Source organism: Schistocerca cancellata, chromosome 6 (genome assembly GCF_023864275.1).
Source record: "Schistocerca cancellata isolate TAMUIC-IGC-003103 chromosome 6, iqSchCanc2.1, whole genome shotgun sequence".
NCBI lineage: Eukaryota > Metazoa > Arthropoda > Insecta > Orthoptera > Acrididae > Schistocerca > Schistocerca cancellata.
The window spans coordinates 471,254,749-471,272,241 of record NC_064631.1 but is presented as its reverse complement, the minus strand read 5'-3'; the positions used below and the strand labels follow the sequence as shown (position 1 = coordinate 471,272,241).

The following is a 17,493-nucleotide window of genomic DNA, read 5'->3' as shown; positions in this document are numbered from 1 at the left end:
GAAACGCATTTTGTCTGCTGAGCTGAGCGAGCGAGCGAGGTCAGGACTACCGCCGTGACGTACGCGCCGCAGCCTGTCTTTCTCGTGGGCCTCGTATTCCACGCTATCAAGTCAGAAACTCGGCACGTTCAACGCTCAACGTTCGGATGCACGGTCCGTGTGCCGACGGCTTAACAGAGTGTGGGAAAAGTTGGGGACAGCTTTAGTTACTCTCAAAAGAAGCAAAAGTCACTTATTTATGAGATACTTGTAGCATAAACTGTTCCATAGGGGTACAATTTATTCGTACCCAGGTTTATTTGCTGGGGACATATGAGAATGATAGTTTGCTTTCGGAATGCGTATCCCAATTTCAGTTCGAGTCCAGCACTGAGTCGTACCTGGACCCACACGGACACTCCTGGGTGGGATTTATTTGCTTTCTCTCGGTCCCCCCGAATGTACCGCGGCCAGATGGTGGACGCTGCGGCAGGCCCGCCGTGTGGACGCGAGCCTTGTCGCCGCCGCCGCCGCCGCTCGTTGCCTTGAACGCCGGCCGGCTGTGGCCCTCGCTGGCCCGGCAGGTCGGCGCCAGCTGTTTCACGTGTGGCGCCGCGGAGGCGACTGGCGCCAGGCCGGATCGCCTTTCGCCGCATCCTCAGCCGAGCCTCCCACATCACACACTTAAGCAGCCGCCGAGCTCACCGCTGACCGATCAGGGTCTCACACACTCACCGACTTACGAGACTGAACCACCGGCGTTTTTGGAAGTCATTAAACATCAAGCAAATACAATGATCAGCCAGAACATATGACCACCTATCTACAGGGTGGCGCACGAAGTGTGTTATCAATTGTTTCTTTCACAATTTATGATGCACATTAGAGATCCCGCTGGGATCTCTACAGCAGTACCAGCAGAGCTTGGAAAAACAAATGAGTTACGAAATGATGTGTAATTCACGATACTGCCGCTAGGAGACTAGTAAGCAGCAACGATCGGCAATTGTGTTACTTTTTCATGAAACGAAAAGCCTTGTTGTGCTCAGAGGCGTTTTCGACAACAGTTTAACACACGATGGGTCCCTTGCAAGAAGATCATCCACAGGTTGTATGATAAATTTGTACAGGAAGGAACAGTATTGGAAGAGAAGCGACCTCGGCCTAAGCCTGTTTGTTCGCCGGAGAATATTGAAGCGGTACGAGTTGCTGTACAGACAAGTCCCGGGAAATCGTGTAGAAAGGCAGCAGTGCAACTGGGAATATCCACGTACTCCGTTCAACGCATACTTAAAAGTGACCTCCATATGTACCCGCACAAGATGACATGTCCACAGAAGCTCACTGAAGAACACAAGCAGCAGAGACTACTGTTTGCTCAGTGGGCGGAGGATAGGCAAGATACTCTCAACAACGTTTGGTTTCCAGACGAGGCGCATTTTCATTTAGACGGTGTGGTTAGCAAACAAAATGTACGCTTTTGGGCCACTGAAAACACACAAGTGCTTAATGAACGACAACGTTATGCTCCGAGGATTACAGCGTTGGCAGTAATTTCCAGTCACGGACTTATTGGACCCTTTTTCTTTGAAGAAACTGTGAACAGCGAGCGTTATTTGAGCATGCTTCGCAATATCTTCATTCCACAGCTTCTTGCTACTGCCTTGCCCTTCAACACGCAGTGGTTCATGCAAGATGGAGCAAGGCCACATACTGCAAACACTGTGTTGGAGTTTTTGATGATGATGATGATGTTTGGTTTGTGGGGCGCTCAACTGCGTGGTTATCAGCGCCCGTACAATTACCCAGTCTTTGCTCAGTCCAATTTCGCCACTTTCCTGGATGATGATGAAATGATGAGGACAACACAAACACCCAGTCATCTCGAGGCAGGTGAAAATCCCTGACCCCGCCGGGAATCGAACCCGGGACCCCGTTTGGAGTTTTTACACGAGCATTTCGACATGCAGATCATTTCACGCAGGTTTGCAGGTCGCTTCAATGACGGACAAAATTGGTCCCCCAATAGCCCAGACCTCAATCCATGTGACTTTTTTCTTTGGGGGTACCTAAAGAAAAAAATTTTCCCGAAACGTCCACGTGATTTAATGGAGCTCAGAAGACTTATTCTTCAAGCTTGCAGTGAAATTACTGAAGACGTGTGCCGTAGGGCAATCACTAACTTCAGTGTTCGTTTGAAATGAAGTTAGGAAACGAAATGGTGGACATATTGAGCATGTAGTGAGTTAGAACAAATCTCCATGGACGGCTCTTCATTGTAGTATATGTTCCTTTCAGATTGTATTGACAATAAAGTTTATATTCAAAAACAAAATGGTAACACATTTCGTGCGCCACCCTGTAATAGCCGGTATGTCCTTCTATGGCACGGATAACAGCGGTGACGCGTCATGACATGGAAGCAATGAGGCCTTGGTAGGTCTCTCGAGGCAGTTGGCACCACATCTGCATATACAAGTCACCTAACTCCTGTAAATTCTGGCTAGGGGGGTGATGAGCTCTGACACCACGTTCAATCACTTCCCAGATGTGTTCGATCGGTTCAGATGTGGCGAGGCCAGCTGATCTATTGGAACTCGGCACTGTCTTTCTTGAATCACTCCATAACACTCCTGGCCTTGTGACATGGCGCGTAATCTTGATGAAAAATGCTTGATCGTCATGAAGGGATGTACGAAACTCCTTTGCCGTCATGTTATCTTGCACGAGCTCCACTGGACCCATGGATGTCCACGTGAATGTTCCCCAGAAGACAATGGAGACGCCGCCAGCTCGTCTCCGTCCTGCAGTAGAGGTATCAGGGAGCAGCTCCCCTGGAAGAAGACGGATTCGCACCCTCCCACTGGCGTGATGGAGAAGGTATCGGTTTGCAGGGATCCATCAGACCATACAACGCTCTCCCACTGTGCCACGGTCCAGTACTGATGGTCGCGTACCTATTTCAGTCAGTACTGAGGTACACTATGAAAACTGGGTGACGTGAAATACTGTTTCTGACTTGAAATGTCCAGAAAAATAAAATACTATTCTACTCAGAAGAAAAATATCTGAGATTTTATACACTGCCAATTAATTTGGTTGCTTAGCACCCCACCTGATAATTTTGGCTGCGAACTGTTTTCTCACTGAATGCACGTGAGATCTGTCGTGAAATAAAAGTAACTTATCTCACACTCAGCATTTTGTTTTGTCTCTGGTCTACTAACGCTATTGAAAACAAACAGAAATCAGGAGAAGAAGCAGCTAAAGAATAAACTAATCACTACAACATTTGTTTTTTGATTGTCAGAAACAATTTATGGCTTCGTGTAGCGTGAGGTGCAATGCACACACGACATATTCAAAATTTCATTATGAATGATGAAGGAGAGTTTCAATTTAAAGAAAGACGTTCTTCAAAAATTGAGATCTGACTGTTGTCGAAAAGGACTGTATAACATAAGAAGACCCTAAGAATTATGAAATTCTCTCAATACAAAGTTACAGACGTTGCAACCAATTGCGTTATTTGTGACATAATGAAAACAAACAGATCAAATTAACACTAATCATGAATGTTATTAGTTATCTGCGGGACAAAGATTTCCTTCAGTTAATAGTTCTGACAAACGAACGTTTCCTTTTTGTGCTTGAGTTGGTTAACTTGAAAATTTCCTCCAAAAAATCTTCGCTGTCAACAGAATTAATAAGATACGTTTGGAAATAAGCTTTCATTTCCGTAATATAGTATTACAGATACTATCTCTCAGATTCACAAATATCAAATTGCCTTTTCAAAGAAACACAACTGCTCGCTAGTATGCCTAAAGAAGAATGCCCCAGCGCTACACAACAAAGAGGAGAGAGTAAGCGAACCACAGATAAACTTAAACACATAGTCAAGGATATTATTCAGTTCTCTTGCGGCGTGCTCATTCATCTTTGCCGCAGTACAGTGAACGTGAATTATTTACAACGGCAGGAAAAATATGAAAACTTTACAGTACTTCCAACACATCTCACACTACCTAACTTATCACTGCAATGTCAATTACTAACCCAAGCAGCACTATTGTTGTCGGGACATTTGGAATTTAGCGGAAACCTAATAACATGTGGTGTCCCATAAGGTTCCATCATAGTGCCCTGACGTTTTCTTGTGTGTATTAACGACCTTTACTAGTAACAATACCAGATGACAGTTCGTTTTGTGTGCAGATGATACAAATATTGCAATAAAGAGCTAATGAAGCACAGTTTTAGAAATCTCAGTCAATTAAATTTTCGTAGACATTAATAAATGGTTCGCAGCCAATTCTTTATCACTAAACTATCAAAGACATACCTACGTGCTGTTCTCTTCCAGTACATCTCTAAAATATAAGGACAGATAGATAGAAGAGGTTGACAGTGACAAATCTGGACATTAAAACTTAAAATTCAAGTGGGAGGAGCATACGACAGAGCTGCTGAAGCATCTTAACTGTAATCGTCTAACAACAGTGACATATTTTGCGTTGCCTATTAGTATTGTAGGTCGTATATTGTTTATAGAATGGCCCGCCCTAATGCCAAAATGAATTTTATTTACATCCATCTCTCCTTGCTTAGATTCGTTTTTCCTACCGATACATCAGCTCAGTCTACGCTGTCTAAAAACGCAATACCCCATAAACCGATTTAATGTGCGTGTCAGAGGGTATTTTATATTTTACTATCTGTCGCTTTATTTAGACGAATGCAAGTAGCTGAATGAAAGCTAACATCACAGTACTATTCATATCTGAGTACCTAGTTTGGTGGCTTTTCTGTCATGATAATAATAATTCACTTATATTTATTAAAAAGTGCGAAAAAGTTTTCATCTAAAGAGAATAACTGATTGTTTCCGTGATCTAGCTTCCTGTTAATGTCTTACTGCACTCGATTACGGTTTTCAAAAAAATTACAGTATTTTGTTGTATTAATTATGAAATTTAGTAATTTTTATATAAGGTCTTGATGTGTTATGCTATTCACTATGGTCTTAAATCACACACATATAATGACTAAATAAATAAATATAAATTTCCTATCTCTCCATACAGATATGAACCGAGGAAAGATTCCTTATATTGTTCACTGCGATATGCCAGTTTAGGTTCTCTTAGTTGATTCTGTGAAAGTGATATGAAAGGTATTAAAAATACTTGTTGCTTTCCTCCTTGAATTCTTTTTCAAAACAAACATTCCCAAAATATTGGTCGCCTTACTTAACATTTCAGATGTACAATATTTTCAATATTTCTGTCGAACAAACTTACAATGGTCACACATTAAGGAAATATTTGATTATGTTCACATCCCTCAATTCTTTACATAAATGTGGACGAATATTGGCACCCTTGCATGAAAAATGTTGCCCAAGTCAATGTCCAAGAAGGGTAGGATTCCTTCTTTAATGACCCAGATGTCGACAGGGTAAACTGTAGCTGACATTTAGCTTCAAACAAACCGATAAACCAATAAAAAAAGTGACAATTCTTGCTGCCGTTCTTTCCATCTGCTCTATTCCCGCTCCTGGTATATCTTACATGGATTCACAAACTTGAGCAGTATTTCGATACAACGTGCACAACTATTTTATAACCGAAATCTCCAGTCGGCAACTACATTATTTATCAGTTGAATGACATACTGTGCTCATTCCACTTAATATCCTGCACACTGTTCCTCACAGCTATCCGCTTTACATAGATGACACTAAATGAGATTTATTAATCGTTTTAACAAATCATGTAACTATACTACGCTTACACGTACGTAACGAAACAAATCTATTTTTGTACTTAAATAATTAGCGGTTTGTCACTGAATCTAACTGGAAGTATTCGAGATCTGAATGAATATTGTAAGAAATTTTATCGCATAAAATTTGCCCATGGACAATCGTGACTGAAAACAATTTTCGACTTTAATACCGCTGCCTTCCTAGTCTCTGTAACTTACAAAATAGTAAGTGAAAGGAAGATTAGTTTAGATACAAGGAGCTACGCGATTCCTCAACGAGCTGTTTGAAGGACGTCGTAGCTCTCAAGAATGGCCTGCTCGGTCACTCGATTTAACATTAGTAGATTTCTGTTTGTGAGAAGTACCTAAATATAAGCCTGTTTATGGCACCGAAGCACCAACCCCAAGTGACTTCAAACAGCGCATCCAGGAATTCTGTCGCTCCGTGCACCAACTACTTCCCATCTCGTTCAAGCTGTTTCGAACGCGCGTTTAGTTGTGCATTCAGGAAAATGGCCACTCGTTTGAATAACACATTTAAATGAACAATTCGCCATCAGAACACTCACCTGAACGCAGCCGAATGTGTATAGTATGTTGCATTCACTCTTAAAACTTTGAAAGTTTCTAGAACCCATTCTACATTCTAAAGTTGATAGAAATTTTATTTACACTGATTTGTACACAGTTGGGTTAAATACATCTGCTACATCTTAGAGAAAAGTAATATCCTAATTTTAAAAATTATAATGCTACGAATTAACTAAATAAACTATTTAAAGAAAATCACTCCAGGTGGTTTTGAGAAGTTTATTGAGCAAGCTATTGGTTTCAGCCTGTACATTAATCTGACTATTGTCAAGTGGTTCTGAAAACTGCCCCAAATATGAGAGATACATAAATATTGTATATAATAGAAGATAAAAAACAAAGCTTGCACTTGTACAGTCTAGGTATAGACAGTGTATAAAACGTACATTGTACTGCAGAGGAGCAACCTCAAAGGATAACAAAAGTACAAGTAACGTAGATTTGAAAGTTACGTGCTGAATGACACTGTGAGAAAAACGGGGGTACGAAACTATACAATTCTGTACATTAAAATTATGACATGCTTAAGAGGATTTACGTCCTAACAAATTCTAAACCTCCAAATTACGAGGGTCATTCAATAATTAGAGAGGTCAATTGGTCTGGAGAAAAAAGCGCTTATTTTTATGAAACAATACTTTTTCTACTTTTCAACATAATCCCCTTGAACATTTACGCACTTGTTCCAACGGGCTACAAGATTTTTTATTCCGGCAGCAAAGAGCTTTTTACCTTGCTGTTTGAACCTATTTCCCACAAACCTTTTCACGTCCTCGTTGTCCTGGAACCTCTTGCCACGTAATGCCTCCTTCAGTGCACCAAACAAATGGAAATCACTAGGCGCTAAATCAGGGTCGTAAGAGGGATGAGGCAGTACTTCCCAGCCCATTTTGTCGATGGTTTCACGGGTTAGTTGAGCAATATGAGGACGTGCGTTGTCTTACTGTAGAATCACACCTCTCCTCTGAGATCCGCGACGACTCTCTCTCATGGCTGACTTTACCTTGTTTAAAAAGCAAATCCCAGTAGTATTGGCTGTTTATTATACGCTGCTCTTCAAGATAATCACAAAAAACTGGACCTTCAGTATCCCACAACACCGTCAATATGTCTTTTCTTGTGACTGCTTGGATTTTGAGTTTTTTCTTGACAGGTGAGCTGGTGTGCTTCCACTCCATGATTTGTCTTTTAGATTCTGGCTCATAATAGTGAACCCAAGTTTCATCACAAGTAAGAAATTTTGTTGTGGAAGTACTCACCTTCTCTTTTATAACGTTCGTTTAGCTCTGTGCACAGTCTTAACCTTGTTTCCTTGTGTGGCCGCGTCAACTCCTTTAGGAACTATCTTGCATGTTTTGCGGTACTTCAGCTTGTTACAGATAATGTTATGAACTGTACCAGTACTAACCTGAACCTTATGAACTATCATTTCCACAGTCACAAGGCGGTCAGCACGAATAATGTCATCATTTCGACTTTCAAGTGAGGGAACTGAAACTGCAACTGGTCGGTCGGAACGGTATTTGCCAGTCACTGAGTCGCGACCATTTTCGAACTGCTCTACTCGTAAAAATTTGCACGATTCGTACAATCTTCACCATAGACTTAAGACATTCTACAGTATATTTACACTGGTTTCTCGCTTTCAGGAAAAAAAAAACAGAACGTTGTTTAACTAATGTGGACGTTTCAAGAGGACTCGACATCTTGAAATGTATTTTTGAAGTTATAAACATCAGCTGATCAGGGTTCATCCCAGTGATGCCAAATTAAAGCCAGAAAAGTACCAAACTTGCACGGCTAATAGTCTTTTTCCCAGACCAATTTGTCTCTTTAATTATTGAATGACTACAAAGATTATGCGAAAGAACTTGATCTCCTTGTAGCAGCAGTTTATCGTAGTTCGCTGGAGCAAAGAAGGGTACCTAGCGACTGGAAAAAAAGCACAGGTCATTCCCGCTTTCAAGAAGGGTCGTAGGACAGATGGTCATAATTATAAAGCTATATTGTTGACGTCGATCTGCTGTAAAATTATAGAACATATTTTATACTCAAGAATTGCCTCTATAAAAATCAACATGGATTCCATAAACAGATATCTTGCGAAACTCATTTCGCTCAGTTCCTACACGAGATCCATATAACTGTACATATCGGCGCCCATGCCATGATCCGGGACTTCAGGAAGGTGTTTGACACCATCGCGGACTGCCATTTAGTGGAAAAATACGATCTTACCGAGTATCGGACCGGATTTGTTACTGGCTTCAAGACTGCCTTGCAGACAGGACTCAACACTTCGCTCTTAACGTAACAATATCGACAGATGTAGAGGTAATATCTAGAGTAACCTAAGGAAGTTTGGTGGGACAGTTATTGTTTACAATGTATATAAATGGTATAGTATAAATCGTCGGAAGCTCCTGAAGACTGTTTACAGACGATACTGTTGTCTATAAGAAAGCAGTAAGCCAGAAGACAGTATCGACTTCCAGAATGTCCTACAGAGTACTGATGAATGGTGCAGGCTCTGGCTGTTGACTCTGAACGTAAATAAACGCAGCGTACTGCACATACATAGGAAAAGATATCCACTACTGCACAACCACTGTTGATGACAAACTGCTAGAAGCAGTATGTGCCGTAAAATATCTAGGAGTAGCTATCTAGAGCGACCACATAACACAAATAGCAGGAAAATCAGATGCCAGACTGAGATTCATAGGAAAAATCGAAAGGAAATATAACTCATTCACGAAGGGAGTGGCTTACAAGTCCATTGTTCGGCCGATTCTTGAATATTCTTCATCTCTCTGGAATCTTTACCAGGTAGGACTAATCGAAGAGGCAGAGAAGATCCAGCGGAGAGCGCCGCGTTTCGTCACGGCATCGTTTACCCGGCGCGTGAGGATTAACAAAGAAACTAAACAAACTCGAATGGCAGAGATACAATAGAGGCGATGGGCATCACGGAGAGGTTTACTATTGAAATTTCGAGATAGTGCTTTGTGGGTAGAGTAGGGCAACATATTACTTCCTCACACGTATATCTCGCGAAATGACTTACCGACAATCATTTTTTCCTACGCGCCATTTCCCAATGGAAGAGGAAGAGGGGATCAGTTAGCGTTACCAGATATACCTTGCATCACACGCTCTTACATGGTTCGAGGAGTATGGAGTATATGTAGATCCAAAGGGTTAAAATAATTTTTACATTTAATAAAAGCGTAAAAAAGTTGCACTGGGTAGTACATTCAAGTTGAATGCAAAATTGCGTCCTCTAAGCGTGAAAAAGATGAACCACAGGTAACTGTAGAGTCCGTCAGCGTTCCTCGCACGGACTACTTACGGAGTATGTTTAGGAGCGTTTTGTTACAGTTACTAAATTGCGGCTTAACATGAGAGAAAATTCTCAATTAAGGAGTGGCACAAGTCAGAGAAACTGCCGTTTCTAACGCCTCGAATCTACAGTGACAGGATCGTTTATTCAGTAAAGCCAGTACAGTTAGCAGATGTATGATCGATGGCAGCGAAGCCAACAAACACAATGCCGAACAAATATGTGGCCCAGTATGGGATGTGCAGCTCTCGGCTTCGCTGTCGTAGGCTGCATGTAAGAAATCTTTTTTAAGTTTCGGCCTTAACCGTGAGGCGATCGTTGAGGCCGGTGAGAGCAGGCCGGGGTTGCAGGGTGCAGGGTGGCGCTCTATTCCTGCCATCGCCTTCCCCGCAGTCTGAAGGGGCTGTTAGCGAGAGACCCTCCTCCCCTTGGGCTAAACTTAGTCCACAAAGTAAGAAACCAGGCACGGAGATGGAAGCGAGGAGTTGGCCACTCGCCGAGAAGTCTGTCTAACTTTACGACCTGTTGCCGCAACGTTACACGTGCTTCAGAGAAATTATCTCTTCACTGCCAGACGCACTAACAATCCGTAGGCAGAAAAAACGGACGGTATGGATTATTAAATAAAATTCCAATACACATTTCATTTACCGTAAAGACCGATCCTACTGCATTTTAAAGTTGGTATTCTTCCGACTATTTCGATGTTGTGCTTCATCTTCCTGTTTTGTGCTAATTTTTCATCTCTACGTAACAGTCACATGCAACATTCTGCATCATCTATTATAACTGAGGCGTGGCGAGCTGGAGCCAGTCTTATTTTGTTCATGTATCAATGAGATCGACTGTGGTTGAGGTACGCTAAATTTGCTCTTCGCGTGTCTTATCTTGCGGCTTCACAGGCAAAGCGAGATGGTTGTTAGCCTTCGACGCGGGAGACGAGTGTCAGTGGCTGCTGAAAGAGTGTGATGGCCGTTACACGTTGTGGTGTGAAATTGGTCGGGCGTTTTGCCGACATGGGCAGCTTGGAGATACAAGTTCTGTGACTTCGCTGGGAACAAAATCTGAAGGGAAGAGGTGAACTGTGGAACCCGCTCCCTCGTATTGTGTACCTGATGTGGAGTAAGTCGTCGTAATTGTTTGTTCATCGACGCACTCAGAGATTTTGAACTTTATTATTATTATGGGAGACTTTCTTGGCCTAGTTAAATGGTGGCCGTTATTTGAAAATTTTCTCAGAAGATTTTTGTGTCTCTTGCAATCAAATGATTTTATGTTGCTGTTTTTAAAGCCTGTCCTCTATTACTACAGTTGTCCATGTGTAAGTGAGTCAAAGGTTCTGCCCAGTGTTCCTATGTTTCAGAGTTATTGGAATGTCTTTGTGATTCGGGCAGAAACTTTTAATTGTGCCAGCGCCTTGGCGCGGGGAGTGAAATGTCATCCAAAGTCTAGGCCTGGCAGTGTTTAAGAACCTGGCCACTACCGAAGTTGGTCACATTTCCCCTTCCAAAGTTTAGTATTTATCTTCCTTCCGCCAAGGTGGGCTAAGCTGGTACATACATATTTTGTATGTAACGTGTTTCTTAAATATTACGGACTGTCAACCGGCTAACCTTAAACTGCATAGCATCTACTGAGTTCCTTGTGCAGCTTTTTCTAGTAATTTTTACTAACACGTCTGATTAAGTAAACATTTTTTTTAAGATCAGTGTCTCTGTTGTAGTTTTTTTAATTAAGTGATTCTATCATGTTATGTAATGCATCTTAGTTTGGCACTAGTGCTCAACTGTTATTAAGTCACCCTTTACCTGTAATTGTTTCATTATGTCTATTTTGAGGGAAGTCATATATTGGAGTTTGAAGTTCTCAAGTTTGTCAGTAACCCCTTTTCTTAACTTTGAATTGTTTTTTAGAGTACTGAGTACGTTGGGTTTCTAATTGTATTTGCAAAGTTTTATCTAGTGGCTCGTCCACAATTTGTAATTCTCAAATTATTTTTTTAAGGCGTAATGCCAATAAAGTGTCTTAGCTATAAAGTGTGACTACCTGTCGTGATTCCATCCCGCTTCCTCTTTTATGGTATTTAAGATACGCTGTGCAACTGTGGTACGACTAAGGAATCACGTATCAAAAATACTGAATTATTGGTCTGCCTCTCCTATTTTTCCCTCCTATTGCCCATTCCACCGCCAAGTTAAATATTCATGGAAGCCGTAGCAAATGACGCACAAACTTGTACCGTATGATTAGGTTCATCCACAGACTTCTTTCCTCACCTTTCCTTTTTCATTATTTCTCCAACTCGTACTTAACACATTCATTTAATTTTCAAATCGTTCAATAGTATAACACCTCTAATGCTTCTAATTTCCTTTTCACTGAATTTCAGGTGGTCTAAGTACCACTTCCCTACAATTCTGCATGCCAGACGTACTCTTTCAGAAGCTACTGACTCAAAGGCACATCAATTTCCGATACCAGTAGAGTTCTTTTATTAGTCATTATTTAAAGCTCTGTCAGCCGTCATGTTAGCAGATAAAATTTATAGTATTTCGGGTGTGACTATAACGGAAACGACTGTTTTTTAATATAAAAGCCCAAACATAATTCATTATATTTTTGCCATCATCAGTGTGTACTTTTATTCAATTTTGTAAAACGTAAACGTATTTTAACTAACAATAATTCTAATGTAATTAGGCCTAAAAACACTTTTTGTCTGTCCTTATTACCTACATTTTTCTATATTGCGGGTTCCGTAGGATCCCCTTTTCATTACTGTAACTATATTGGCAGCTTGTCATCTGCCATTAAATTATATTACTGTGAGTTTGGATGCAGAATTGACAAATCACTTCACCGATAAGCGAAATTTTGTTGCATGAAAAAAATTTGCTGCTACAGTTTGCGGTTACTTGCAGTTAGTTTAGAAACATCCGTTGTCATCTGCCTTTCTTCTGTTGTGAAAATGCACACACAAACACAATACATGTTTTTGTGGAATTTCACTCGCTAGTTACGCTTTCTCACTTCGCAAAACACAGTGTTTATACTGCTGCTGTGTGTCCAGTCACTGTTGATGTTCACTTGTTTTCATATCAGTTTGGTGCCAAGTGAGAAACTTGGCTTACTTTCGCACTCTCTCTCTCTCTCTCTCTCTCTCTCTCTCTCTCTCTCTCTCTCTCTTCAAGTGGTTCAAGTTGCTCTGAGCACTATGGGATTTAAATCTGAGGTCGTAAGTACCCTAGACTTAGAACTACGTAAACCTAACTAACCTAAGGACATCACACACATCCATGCCCGAGGCAGGATTCGAACCTGCGACCGTAGCAGCCGCGTGTTTCCTGACTGAAGCGCCTAGAACCGCTCGGTCACAGCGGCCGGTTTCTGGAACAATAATTGTCGCACGGTAGTCTGATCACCGTTTCTGAACGTGACTGGCGTCTAAAACATTCATGAACCCCCTAACGGGGAAACGTAATGGAATTGTTTTTTAGTCTCCTTAAACACTAAAATTTTGTATTCGTAGTTTTTTTATCACCTGTACATCATACCGGTGATTCGCAACTGAAATGGATATTACTGGAACAGTGGATATAGTTTCATGAATGAAATATGTAATTTCTTGTTCGTTTGTGCAGCAAAGTGGTGGCCCACCATGAACTCCAGGTATAACTGGAAAACTAGCTGTTATATGTTGTTGTATCTGCACAAATTTAAATGAAATATTAGTACTGACTTATAAACAGCAGTCTAGGCTATAGGTGATAAACGACAAGGTGATAAGGACAGTGTTGTTCATTTTCAGCTCTACACGAGACTTTTGCGGTGAAGAAATTAATTGCCTATGAAGTTCCTACGAGTATCAATAAAAGTTTCAGTACAGCATTGCAGCTGTTGACAAAAAATTCTGTGATCTTGTTAAATGGAGCTGCCAACACTGGGATTTAACTAATGATGGTTCGAACCTCCAGTTCCTGAGCGTTCCATCAATAAAATGATTGTGGCTCAGGTGAAACGTTCATCAAACGGGAGCCTAATACCCAGCATCCCCGATGATGCACAACGGATAAGTGTTTAAAACTCTATCTGTGGCCCAGTGTGTTCATCTGACTATGTACTGTACGAAACTCATCCTGCTGTAAATGTTTAAAGTCAAAGAGCAAACATATTTTACATGGAGTAAATATTTCTGTCCACCACGTAACATTCATTGCACTGCATATTGGTAAATTAATCATAACATTTCAACGTCATCACACAAAATTCCCAGTAAAATGAAAGCCCTCTCTTTGAACAAACTTGTAGCGTATTCTGAAAATTGAGAGGGTCCCCATGAAAAAACGAGTGATTATAGGGAAATGCAACTTTGTGGAAATATTTGTAAGGTCATGCGGAAGAGAAGTAACGAATTCGCTATTGAGAGACAAAGATTTTAATTTCCACCTAAGAGGGTAACATTTCCAGAATGAGATTTTCACTGTGCAGCGGAGTGTGCGCTGATATGAAACTTCCTGGCAGATTAAAACTGTGTGCCCGACCGAGACTCGAACTCGGGACCATTGCCTTTCGCGGGCAAGTGCTCTACCAACTGAGCTACCGAAGCACGACTCACGCCCGGTACTCACAGCTTTACTTCTGCCGGTACCTCGCTTCCTACCTTCCAAACTTTACAGAAGCTCTCCTGCGAACCTTGCAGAACTAGCACTCCTGAAAGAAAGGATATTGCGGAGACATGGCTTAGCCACAGCCTAGGGGATGTTTCCAGAATGAGATTTTCACTCTGCAGCGGAGTGTGCGCTGATATGAAACTTCCTGGCAGATTAAAACTGTGTGCCCGACCGAGACTCGAACTCGGGACCTTTGCCTTTCGCGGGCAAGTGCTCTTTCAGGAGTGCTAGTTCTGCAAGGTTCGCAGGAGAGCTTCTGTAAAGTTTGGAAGGTAGGAGGCGAGGTACTGGCAGAAGTAAAGCTGTGAGTACCGGGTGTGAGTCGTGCTTCGGTAGCTCAGTTGGTAGAGCACTTGCCCGCGAAAGGCAAAGGTCCCGAGTTCGAGTCTCGGTCGGGCACACAGTTTTAATCTGCCAGGAAGTTTCAGGGTAACATTTGTTAATTGCGTACCATGTTTACGTTCCAGGTCACAAGTATTCCTCAATGTGACGACCATCTGCATCCACGACAAGCTGGAAATTTGTACGGACCCCACTTCACAATTGTTCGCAACATTCTTCGACCGGTGGACCATGCAGTGTTCAGCTATCGTGACAGAGGTCGCGCACTGTTTGAATATCGCACGTTTTGTGTTGCATTTTCAGCCATTGCAAAACAAACTTCTTCAAAAATTTGTAGCGCAATTGACCGTCATCCTCTTCCAGGAACAATTCCCAAATCGCCAGCTAATTCTAACTTCCGAATCATCTTCTTCAACCACAGTGCGCAATTAGGACCCCTGCGGGTTCCTTCAGTGCGTCAATACTTGCGAAGAACAGCACTACTGTTTCTGTTGTTCGGATAAAGTAGCTTTACGAGCAAAGCCCGGCTCATATTGTCCAGACTCACGTTGGCTGTCAACAACCGTAATGCACACTCATACTTGCGCTTCAGTCCTAGGCCGCCGTATCAGTACAGACGCCTAACGGCAACTCATGACGCTAACACCATTAACAACGCAAAATGCGCAGCGCTCAGTCTGAACATCATTCCTATAAAACTGGGTACCCATATGGTACCCAAACTGCGCAAGAGAATTAAAGGATCACTTTTTCTAAACCACATTGCGCCACTGAAGTTGGAAATTTCGCTCAAAGCTACATTCCCCTGTAATGGTGTAAAAGTGCGGCGCCTTGCGACGTCACCCTTGGGGGCGGTTACGCTTCAGACAGCAAAGTGTCGACACATGTGAAAAAAAGGCCGCAGCTCAGATGTTCACCTGTGTTGTAAGGTGGATTACTGATGCCTCATTGGCCGACCGGTGTGGCCGAGTGGTTCTAGGCGCTTCAGTCTGAAACCACGTGACCGCTACGGTCGCAGGTTCGAATCCTGCCTCGGACATGGATGTGTGTGCTGTCCTTAGGTTAGTTAGGTTTAAGTGGTTCTAAGTTCTAGGGGACTGGTGACCTTAGATGTTAAGTCCCATAGTGCTCAGAGCCATTTGAACCATTTGATGCCACATTGGCAACAAATTTCACCATAATTCTCCAAAACGCCGCCGTGAACGTGTCACATGATGAGAAGGTTGCCACATCCCCTCTTACCCACCTTTCACCCCATCTTTTGACGTCTCTGCAATGGAGGTCAGAATCGCGACACCCAGCCTTGAAATCTTATAGTTGGCCGAGGAAAACATTTCAGACACACCACTGCTAAAAATCGACACTTAAAGGCCTCAGGGCATAAATGAAACCACCCCTTTCCCCACGCCTTCTGGGGATCGAAAACGACAGATCGCAGTGCGATCATCACCGTTGAACGTTGGAGTATTATGGGCAAAGTACTTCAACTATCACGGGATTCTCACCATCTAACGTGCCAGTTGGACAGAATTTGGCACGATGTACCTCAGGAGGACAATCCACAACTCTGTAAATCAACACCAAGCCGAATAACTACTTGCATAAGCGCCAGAGGTGGACCAATGCGTTAAGGACTTGCTCAATTTGTGAAGCTCTTACTCTTAAATAAATCATCCAATTTTACAGAAACTGTAATCACTTGTTTTTCTTCACTTGTACGTCAGACCTACCGATTTCTGTCCCATTCGGATAATTCCTTCGTGGCGCGCCGTGGTTTTTCGGTTTACAATCTATTTTGAACAAAGTTAAATGATGAGTCGTGCTTCGGTAGCTCAGATGGTAGAGCACATGCCCGCGAAAGGCAAAGGTCCCGAGTTCGAGCCTCGGTCGGGCACACAGTTTTAATCTGCCAGGAAGTTTCAAAGTTAGATGATGATTATAGAAAAAAACTAAACTTGCTCTAGGACCAGAGGCAATGCCTTGAAGAATTATACGATCTTGTTTTATTCGACAGAAATCTTCCTGAATGAACCATATAGCGTGCATTTCCTATGAGGACGGCTGCCTGCGTTTAAGAAGAAAGCTGAGGTCGTAATTATCTGAAGAGGGCAGGACAAGGAGCCAATGATACCCCCAGTCCTACAGGCATAGTTGCCTCAGTACGTTCTGGGTAATATGTTCAAGAAATCATTATACAAAAGACTGCCAGACCATAGAATACTGCGCAGTATGAGCCCTCACCATTACGTATTTAGCCGCGCGGGATTAGCCGAGCGGTCTGAGGTGCTGCAGTCATGTACTGTGCGGTTGGTCCCGGCGGAGGTTCGAGTCCTCCTTCGGGCACGGGTGTGTGTGTTTGTCCTTAGGATAATTTAGGTTAAGTAGTGTGTAAGCTTAGGGACTGATGACCTTAGCCGTTAAGTCTCATAAGATTTCACACACATTTGAGCATTACGTTGATAGCCGGCCGCTGTGGTCGAGCGGTTCAGATGTTAAGTCCCCTACTGCTTACAGCCATTTGAACCATTATGTAATTAGGGGAGATGTAATAAATAAGCTGATGTCGCCTGCGACGGCACCCATCTCACAATGGTGAGAATTATTACTGGCGATTTCGATAGGCTTTCGTGGTCTTCGTTCTTTAGTCGCCTGTGAGTGTCAACGGGGATAGAAGAGTAATATTTAAGAGAATATTGCGAGGATAGAAAAAAATTCTTAATGTCCGCAGAACTTAACAGAAGATAGGTCTTCACGAAAGGCTATCCCCGGGGGTCAATATGTGGTCCAAAGCTTTGGGTT

The 17,493-nt window shown here is 42.4% G+C and overlaps 1 protein-coding gene across 1 annotated transcript in view; it reads right to left on the bottom strand.

Annotated features, from left to right (window-relative positions):
* Nucleotides 1-352: 352 nt before the first annotated feature.
* Nucleotides 353-17,493, bottom strand: part of LOC126088387 (protein escargot-like) — a 51,132-nt gene continuing 33,991 nt past the window's right edge. Inside the window, exons 4-5 of the mRNA XM_049906526.1 lie at nucleotides 13,266-13,388; nucleotides 353-574 (exon numbers count right to left, since the gene is read on the bottom strand). Of these exons, the coding sequence (XP_049762483.1) occupies nucleotides 353-574; nucleotides 13,266-13,388 (345 nt within the window). The remainder of the gene's footprint in view (nucleotides 575-13,265; nucleotides 13,389-17,493) is intronic.